This window comes from Plecotus auritus, assembly GCF_963455305.1.
Source record: "Plecotus auritus genome assembly, chromosome: 7".
In the NCBI taxonomy this organism is placed as follows: domain Eukaryota; kingdom Metazoa; phylum Chordata; class Mammalia; order Chiroptera; family Vespertilionidae; genus Plecotus; species Plecotus auritus.
The window spans coordinates 94,702,465-94,712,329 of NC_137774.1; the positions used below are offsets into that span (position 1 = coordinate 94,702,465).

The 9,865-nt window shown below is 43.3% G+C and overlaps 1 protein-coding gene across 5 annotated transcripts in view; it reads right to left on the reverse strand.

Moving 5' to 3' along the window:
* ZNF655 (zinc finger protein 655) overlaps positions 1-8,048 on the reverse strand; it is a 41,720-nt gene extending 33,672 nt beyond the window's left edge. For 3 of the 5 annotated variants that reach the window (XM_080680312.1, XM_080680313.1, XM_080680310.1), the window contains exons 1-2: positions 7,939-8,048; positions 6,869-7,031 (exon numbers count right to left, since the gene is read on the reverse strand). In XM_080680312.1, coding sequence (XP_080536438.1) covers positions 6,869-7,004 — 136 coding nt within the window. In that variant the 5' untranslated portion in view covers positions 7,005-7,031; positions 7,939-8,048. Of the gene's footprint in view, positions 1-3,150; positions 4,031-5,172; positions 5,300-5,686; positions 5,773-6,868; positions 7,032-7,938 lie in introns of those variants that run through there. The other 2 variants (XM_080680311.1, XM_080680314.1) reach the window with 2 other exon arrangements.
* Positions 8,049-9,865: the final 1,817 nt, after the last annotated feature.

Sequence of the window (9,865 nt, forward strand, 5' to 3'; positions counted from 1 at the left end):
AGTAAAAAAAAAAAATGATTGTGAATGAAATCCATTCCTTCCTCCAAAATATGTATAGAAAGACAGAAGACCAATATGTTGATAATGGAGTAAATAGTAAACATAATAAAAGAATAGAAATAGTGATTGGAGAACCAGGATCCAAAAGATTTGGAATCATGAATGTTTTCATTAAAAGGGATCTAAGAGATCTTTAGTGCCAAAAAATAAAAAATCTCTTTATAATAAAAATCCAAACTCTAGGCACAGTCAGAGCAATATTCAATTTGAGGAAATTGCACTTGTAAAGAAATAATTTGAACACTCTCCTAAAATTTTTATTTGTATTAAAAAAGCTGGTCTATAGCTCATATCACTTGTCCTTTTCAAACAAGCATCTGAGTAACTACCATGAGCCAGGTACTTATAAACATAATCTAACTTAATCCTTGGCACAAACCAAAAGGGAGACACTATTTTTCATGTTTTATAGATGAAGAAAATGAGTGTGAGCTTAAATATTTGCTCCGTGTATCACAGCTGGTAACTGGAACCCAAGTTTAATTCCAGAGTTTATATTCTTTCTACTCTACCACACTAAGGGTCTCAGAAAGCATTCAGACAGGTTTCCTTGCCATTGGCTGGGTAGCTCAGTCAGAGTGTGGTCCCGATATGCCAAGCTTGCAAGTTCAATTTCCAGTCAGGGCACATAGAAGATGCAAGCCATGAATGCATAAATAAGTGGAACAACAAATCAATGTTTCTCTTTCCTTCTCTTTCCCTCTCTCTTCCTCTCTGAAATCAATAAAAATATATTTTAGAAAAATAACAATTTTTTGTTAAAATCTCTTAATTTTTAAATTTAATCCATGACCATTTCCTAATTTATTTTTACTTAATCTGGTTTTTTAAAGTAACATTTAAAATATACCTCAGAATTAAAAGGTTAAGGGATAAAGCAAAAAAATAAAATATACCTCATTATTTGGTTTGCTGCCTAAGATTTAGCGATTGGGAAGCTTCATGCCTTTCTTCCTGATCCTTAACAAATACACAAATAAAATCTCTCCTTAGCAATATTGTTCTTGTGTGTCTTCTATAATAATAAAAGTTTAATATGCTCATTAGACTGGACATCCTTCCAGATGACCTTCCGGACAAAGCTGGGGCTGCGAGGGAAGCCCGGGTCCTGGGTGCCAGAGGGAAGCCGGTGCTGGCAGCCAGGGGAAGGTAGGCCTGAATTTCGTGCATCGGGCCTCTAGTATATTTATAATGGAATATATTCCTAGATAATTTTACATCTTGAATGTGTCCTTTCTGTTCCCAAACTATACAAACTTATGCCTATCTGTTCAATTTATCATAGCCATTTTTCATTGTCATCGGAGTACAGAGCCATGAAAATATAAAAAACACCATGTGGTTTGACTAATTGCTTTAAGACACAAAATAGTGAAAAAGAACATGGGTTTCACCCTAACCGGTTTGACTCAGTGGATAGAGCATCGGCCTGCGGACTAAAGGGTCCCAGGTTCGATTCCGCTCAAGGGCATGTACCTTGGTTGCGGGCACATCCCCAGTAAGGAGCGTGCAAGAGGCAGCTGAATCGATGTTTCTCTCTCATCAATGTTTCTAACTCTCTATCCCTCTCCTTTCCTCTCTGTAAAAAAATCAATAAAATATATTAAAAAAAAGAGCATGGGTTTTATAGTCAGTTTTGAGTCCAAATTACGTGAATTACTAATTTCTCTGAATCTCAGCTTCCTCAGGTATAAAATAGAGTAATACCTGCTCACAGGTTACAGTAAGGATTAAATTATATATATATAAAATCTAGGAACATATCGGTTGCTCAAGAAATAGTATATAGCTGTGGCAATAAAAACATTCTATACAAAATCATTTTTGTCCTGAGGACATTAACTTCAAAAAGTTAGGGGAGCCCTAACTGGTTTGGCTCAGTGGATAGAGCGTCGGCCTGTAGACTCAAGGGTCCCAGGTTCGACTGCAGTCAAGGGCATGTACCTTGGTTGCAGGCACATACCCAATAGGGAGTATGCAGGAGGCAGCTGATCGATGTTCCTCTCTCATCGATGTTTCTAACTCTCTATCCCTCTCCCTTCCTCTCCGTAAAAAATTAATAAAATATATTTTTAAAAAAAGTTAGGGGATATGTACCAAACATTCCTGATAAACTCACTTATCATGAACTACAATTCTGATAAACATGTTTCTAATGCTGTCATCTAATCAAGCACCCGGCACTCTGTCCCACTTGCAATGCAAGCCAGGCCTCTGTCCCAGTCTTAATTTCCAGTACTTAATTTTAAGCACTAAGTCACATATAACATTCCTTTGGGTATGACCCTCAAGCCAGTAATTCATACATTGTTAATAGAGCATGCTTCTTTTTAGATTTGGTAATAAAAATTATGATTTTCTAAACTTTTTCACTCTTTTACTCAGCTGTTCATACTCTACTTATTTTTTTGTTTTGTTTTTGTTAATCCTCACACGAGGATATTTTTCCATTGATCTTTTAGAGAGAGTGAAAAAGAGAGGGAAAGACAGAAAGAAACAATGATGTGAGAGAAACATTGGTTGTCACCCACATGCACCCCGACCAGGGCCCGGGCCAGGGAGGAGCCTGCAACCAAGGTACATGCCCTTGATGGGAATCAAACCTGGGACCCTTTAGTCTGCAAGCCAATGCTCTATCCACTAAGCCAAACCAGTGAGGGCCATACTCTGTATATTTACTACAATATAGTCAAAGCACTTAACCAAAGGACCAAAGTTCTGATGTCTGTGACAAATACACCTCAAAGCTACTGCCATGGGAAAAAAAGATGTGTGGCTGCTAAGTAAGGGACTGAATTATAAAAGTCCTTATTTTATAACATCAACATTAAGCTAAGCTAATTAAGTGTATAACTTTAAAATTCACATGGAATTTGCTGAACCCACAAATATGAAAGGTCTTCCCTAGGATAGTAGAAAATAATTACTAAGGAGATGCTCCTATCACAAGAGCAAATTGAATATGAGGATTTCTTGTGTGCATTTGTGCCCAGTATGTGTATAAGTGTGCATGTGTGTCCTGTGTATATAGAGACGCGAGAAAATGGAACGAAATTCAGTTAACTAGCATGCTGTGCTATTAGGCTGATTAAGCTGCTAAGAAGTTGCTTTACTCCAAAAAGTAGACAGATTAACTGTTGGAAATTATGTTATTATTAGATAAAATTTATAGTATCTTGCAATTACATATCACTTTACAGTATACAAAATTGTTAAATATACATTCAATTTGATGCCCTGAAATAAAGAAATTGAACTCTTTTGCCTTCCCATTTCCCCTCCACCAAGGACAGAGCTAAGGAACACTTAATCAGAAAAGGTCATGTAAATGTATCAATCTTGTTTAGCAACAAATAATAAAGGGGACAAAGTCAGGACCTTGGAGGCGGCCACAGGGACTCAAAAGAAGAAGACTAGAATGTTAAATATAAAGAAAGCCCAGGGGTAACAAGAAAGTTAAGCATCAGAAGGAGCAGGTCCTGTTCACTACAGAAAAGGAGGGGCGCACAACAAACATTCCACATTCTAAAATGAAATGAAAACATCATAACTGAAGAGCTGGAGTTGAACTTTGTGATTTCACAGAACACAAGTAGATGACCACCAACCATGGCTTCTGAATGAACTCAAAATTCAGGATACAAAATGCATCTGGTGGCAACGGAGAGTTTCCTTGGCCCTTTAGAAATTTAACAAAGGTCTTTTGAGGAGCTGCAATTTTACATAGTGGTGGCATCCTGGGAGCATCTATTCCATCAATCAAGTGTAATATCTTATAATTGTGGAAAAGTAGTTTCCGAGCAGGGATGAGCAATATCGATGGGAAGCCGATACTTGGGCCATCTCTTGGAGATTCCTGCTGAAAGGACTGCAAGTGTTTCTCCAGAGAAAGCACTTGCCTGGGTATGACTCAGGGCCGGGCAGGAATTCACACTATGAATCCGGGTGGTGGGAAGACGGAGAAGTATGCCTACAAAGATCAAAGAGCCACGAATGGAAAACACGCTAAAACGTTCCCAGTGGGCAGGCTGCCTCCCCACAGAGAAGAAGACCTCTTTAATCCTGAGTGTAATCAAGGAGACAAAGCAACAACCCTAGATGCCATCAGCATAGGCAAAGCAAAATGAGAGAAAAGAAAAACCTTCATTAAATTCACACATAAATAAAAAAGAACAAAAGCAGAGACAGGTAACAAAAAAGAGGGAGAGGGAGAGGGAGAGGGAGAGGGAGAGGGAGAGGGAGAGGGAGGGAGGGAGGGAGGGAGGGAGAGGGGAGAGGGGAGAGGGGAGAGGGAGAGAGGGAGAGAGGGAGAGAGGGAGAGAGGGAGAGAGGGAGAGAGGGAGAGGGAGAGGGAGAGAGAGAGAGAGAGAGAGGAGAAAGGAGCAATGCTCACATCAAGGGGGCTATCAACAACCCCCCACTGACGTTTCTCCACAGCACCACAGGTCACCTAATCTGGGCAGCCTACTATATACCACCCAAATGACAAAGGAGAGACTTGGTTTAAATCTGAGACTTCTGCTGTTAGGAATGAGGTTATTTAGAATTACCATCTGGGTGATTCACTGAAATGTACGCACAGTGAGTCATGCCTTTAAATGAAGTCTCTCAAATTCTGCCTGCTCGAAGATTAATTTAGTAATCTCTCTTGTAAGAGATTACTCAACAAGAAAGATTTAAGCTTATCTTTTAAAAAGGCATTTCTTCTTCCAAAGAAAATGGGAAACTCAGATACAAAGGAACTGAATTACCAGGAAGGAAAGTGTCTGGTTGTAGGTTGGGAGGCCTTAGGTCTCTCTCTATAAAATAAAATTTAAATTAAAACAAAATAGCGAAGGTGAGAACTTAGGCAAAGCACAAGCAAGCTTCCCTTTTTTAACAAGGAACAGATACCCCATAAAAGCAGGAACCATTAACTCAGAATAAGGAGTAGACTGTCTCATCTTAAAACCCCCAAAGGAAAACCACTCCCAGAGGAGATGGCCTTAAAGATAGAGGATTCAGAGGTTCTTAGACCTGGAATCTGAGCCAAACTCTACTCTCAGAGACCTCACACCTACTCAGTAAAGAAATCCCAATGGGTCAACTGAATGAATAAAAAGAAGTCCTTACCCAGTGAGACCACGTTCCCATAATTCTCTAACATCACTTCTCTGTAGAGATCCCTCTGAACGGGGTCCAGGCATCCCCATTCCTCTCGAGTAAGGTGCACAGCCACATCCTCGAATGTCACAAACTCCTGAAATAATACAGCCTGGCTGCTCTTGGGAATAAGGCCACTACAGCATCATGGCCAGAGATTGAAGGAGATGATATAGAGTCTCCAGTGTGTATTTATGTCAGGGAGGAGTGAGAACAGATTAGAATCTAGGGAATAAATTCCATAACCCTTTAACAATAAGCCCCCATCAAAACACTAGGGATAAAGAAGAAACAGTGTTTTCTGGTGGTGTTAAGAAGCTGGGAAGATGGTTTGTGTGGCGTCCAGGTCTCTGAAGAGGACCAGTTCTGAAACCAGAGTCTGTTACTGAAAAAATTCTAGGCAAGGTTTATGGATGGGGTGAGGGAAGGGCCACACTCAATAAGCAGCAACAGTCCCTGAGGAAAAGAAGGTTCCTCAGCTCACCTGGTACCTGGCTGTCAGGAGTGCAGTTGCCTGGTCTCCTAGGCTTCCCTCGTGGGGAAGAGCAGGCACCTGGGGAACAGGTGGAGCTAAGGGAGGAGAAAGGAGCCAAGAGTGAGAGCAGCCCTTCCCCAGGGCTCCCTTACAGAAGAGAGCCAGTAGGACCCTTCTTCATATCAACATTCTTCACATGAACATTTATTAAGTATTGAGTGTGTCTACTCTGCTCCTTCTCAGCACTTGCATGTCCTACTACAAAAGTTTAGACCCATGATTCAGGATTTTAAGCAATATACCCGTTTTGCAAATGGGCAAAGCAAAGCATAAGAACTTACAGTGACTTGTCAAGAGCCATGGTTACCTAATAGACTTCTGACCCTTCCCCAGACACTGTTCTATAATCACTAAACCTTTATCTTGTGAATGGGCACTGTCTCTGCAACTAGTGTGTAAGGCAGCTAAGAATAAGGAATGGCCATTTGTTGCCTCACAATCCTGTCCACACTCCCACAATGCCCCACAGCACTCTACATACCTAGTGTTGCTGACACACATTATTTCACTGCAGTTGGCTACAAGTATTCTGAGATAAGATTACAGAACAAAGGAAGTATAGGACAGATCAACCTACCTATATAATACATAAAAATGTTATTGTATAATCAATATAAGACATGTATACATTCATACAGGCTCAACCAAGGAATTAAATGGGTGCTTTCTTGACCACAATTAAATTAGTCACAAACACTGCAGTTGCAACAGAATGGCCTGTGGCAAAGCAGGAAAAGTCATCAAGGAGAGAAGATACTAAGTGAAGGGAAGAGGGGGAGGGATAGCCCTAAACCTAAGAGGAAATGAAAGCCAAGCAAGGATTGTGAGATGCGGCAAAAATGGCACATCTTAGAAGTGATTGTGGATGTGGTAAATGGGATGAAGCAAAGGTCGTATCAACAAAAAGCAGCTGGAGCAGAGTGACTACCATTCTGCCTATTAAGGAAAGACAGGCTGTCCTTAATAGAGGGGCCCAAGACCAGGACTGAACTGAGGCACACGAGCCCCTCCCTTCCAGACAGCCCTCTAAGGGACCATCTTCTTATTGAAGTTCCTGGCCTCTCTCATACCAGGCCCAGAAGCCCCTCTACACTCCCATTCTCCTGGATGTAAGTGCTCTCTCTGCCTTACCCCCAGTGAGTCCCTGCTCCATGTCGGTGTCCTGCAGGAACTGAGGCTCTGGGGACAGACCCTCAGACTGGGTCTCCAAAGACTGAAATTGGACCCTTGGTGATCCTGCTGCTTCCTGGACAGATATTTCCTCCATCCCTGTTCTGGAGGGCAATGAACATCACTGTGGGGTGAGATTAGGAGAAATTATTTTAATAAGTTAAAACAGCCTGTAATTTCATATCCTGAGTACTTAGCAAAGTACCTTAGACACTGTAGATACTCAATAAAAATAGTTGATAATGATTAAGCACCTAAATTAAACAACGAACTTGTGGTATTTCAAAAAAAAATCAATAAAGTACAATTTAATACAGTAAAGATTTCTGAGGGAAGTTTAAAATAGTTGAGATTTACAAATTTCTTTCAAGGCTCAAGTCTGTACCCAGAGATATATGCTACTTATGATTACTCAGTATTTTTTTAAGAGCAGGCCCCTTAGGGTTACTTGGTAAACACTCCGTCAGCCGACTTTCAATTACTAAATAGTCTTGACTGAAAACAAAATCCCACTTTTGGGATGAGACCCGTCGCTAACTCTGACTAGGTAGACAGGCCTTTTCCCTCAATCCTGACAGTAACCCAGGGAAGAGCTGCGGTCCAAACAGATTTGACTGGTGTCCTTCAAACCCAAGGACGCGATAGGGTTCTGTCCCGCTTATGCGAGAGGGCTGTCTCCCTTCCGCAACCCTCAGAAAGGCCCTCGCGTCGGGTCGTCAGAAGGCCTCTCCCGGCGGTGCCCTCCTCCCACTCCTCCGCTGGGTGAAAACATGGCCCCAAAAAGGCGAGGCAAGCCGCGGTCACCCGGCTGACACCAAGACACGGTCACCGGGTCCTGACAGCAGGGTCCTCAGTCCGCGGGGCAAAGCCGGGCTGAGGAGAAACAGGCCCTCGCACCACCGGCCCGCGCGCTCCCGGGGACGGAAACCGCCGTCGGCGGGACCCGCCGCCTCCGCCTCCGCCTCCTCCCCGGCAGGCTAAAACATGGGGCCGCCCCTACCGCGACCCCAGAATGGCTTCCGGAGACTCACCCAAGTGCCACAGTGGGCCAGGCTGCCGTCCTGTCGCAGACACCTTTGCTCGCGGCCACCCAGGCCTTTTGGGAGTCGCTCTACGCCGCTTGGAGGGCGGTGCTTCTCGGTGGCATTTCCGGAGGCGGAGTCCGGCGGCCGGGTGCAGAGGGCAGGGCCCCGGATGAGGGCCCTGGAGGAGGCCCACGGGTGAGGCGTGGGAACCTCGGAGCTAGCTGTCGTGCCTTCTGCCCTCCTTCCCTGCCAACCCCGCTGGCTGCCTTTGTAGCCCGTACACCGGTAATGACTGGGACTGCCCCGGCTTGCAAAGCGCCCCCGCAGGCCCTTCCCTGCTTCTGCCAACCCTTGAGACTACCTGGAGATGAGGACTTCCTTGAGTCAACCAGTCGGGAACTAGCACAAGGGTACAGAATACTCGTTAAAGAGAGGATTGAAGATTCTGATTATAGGAGGTACACAGAAAATCGAGGATCTGAATCTACTAAGGTTCTTGGCGGAAGTTGGGGCGTTGAGCAAATAGGAGTGGAAGAGAGAAACTGAGACTGGGAGAGAGCCACACTCCTGGGGGAAAGACTAGACTATGCAGAAACAAGGATAGGTAAAGCACGGAGAACTTGGACAGGGAGGCCAGAGTGCTGAACAGAATATCCTATATTATGATTTCATGGATTCTTAGAGAATGTGATGTCTTGTGAAACTAGATCTGCTAGGGACTGGCAAGTGTCTTAAAGAATAAAAAAAAAAGTGATTTGGAAGGGATTTAGGTAGGACTGCTTTGTTTAAGCTCACAAATCAAACGTTATCCTTTATTTTTTTAATATATTTTATTGATTTTTTACAGAGAGGAAAGGAGAGGGATAGAGAATTAGAAACATGGATGAGAGAGAAACAATTGATCAGCTGCCTCCTGCACACTCCCTACTGGGGATGTGCCCACAACCAAGGTACATGCCCTTGACCGGAATCAGACCCGGGACCCTTGAGTCCACAGACCAACGCTCTATCCACTGAGCCAAACTGGTTAGGGCATCAAACATTATCCTTTAATGCTACTTCACATCAAATTAAATAAGAACAAAACTATGGCATTGTATATCTTTTTTTAAACAACATCAGCCTCAGAGATTCTGATATACCTTCCCTTTATTTCCTCCTTGAGTATCAATGTCATCAATCCCTAACAAAGAGTGGTGAGAAACAATAGCTACTATTTGGCTTCTGAGCAAAATTTTCTTTCAATGGTTCCTCACATGATGCAGATGGAAACAACCAACTCATAAATTTGGTGATTTTTAGTGTAAACTATATAGCTTTAAAGAAAATGTATGAGCGCTTCATTAATTTTTCCTTTATGCCCACCATTGAACTAGGCATGGATCAATACAAAAGAAGTAAAATATCACACTAAAATTGATACATGCTCTAAAAATCTGACTACTTTGTCAACACTAGCACTATCATTTGTGAGCTTACAGGATGCCTTATCCATTGGACAACTAAGGAACCTATTTTATAGTCAAGGAGGTGTGACAATGAGCATGTAACCACAGAATTAATGGTTCTTACTCATTATTCAGAAACTAGAGACCCAGTGCACCAATTCATGCACAAGTAGGGGGGGTCTGGCCGGCCTGCCCTGATCAGGGCCAATCGGGCCAGGCCGGCCATGGGAGGGGACATGGGAGGTTGGCCAGCCTGCCCCCTCCTGATGGAGGGCATGATCAGGGGTGGGGATGGCCTGGGGGCAGGACCGCAGGCAGTTGGAGGGCTGGCCCTGCTCCCTGGTCGAACTTTGGCTGAACTTCCGGTGGAGGGGACAATTTGCATATTACCCTTTTATTATATAGGATAGCTAGCCTGATAGAACTGTGGAAAGGCACGTATTGAAGACGCAACTAAATTGCTCATATCAGATGCAGCACCTTGC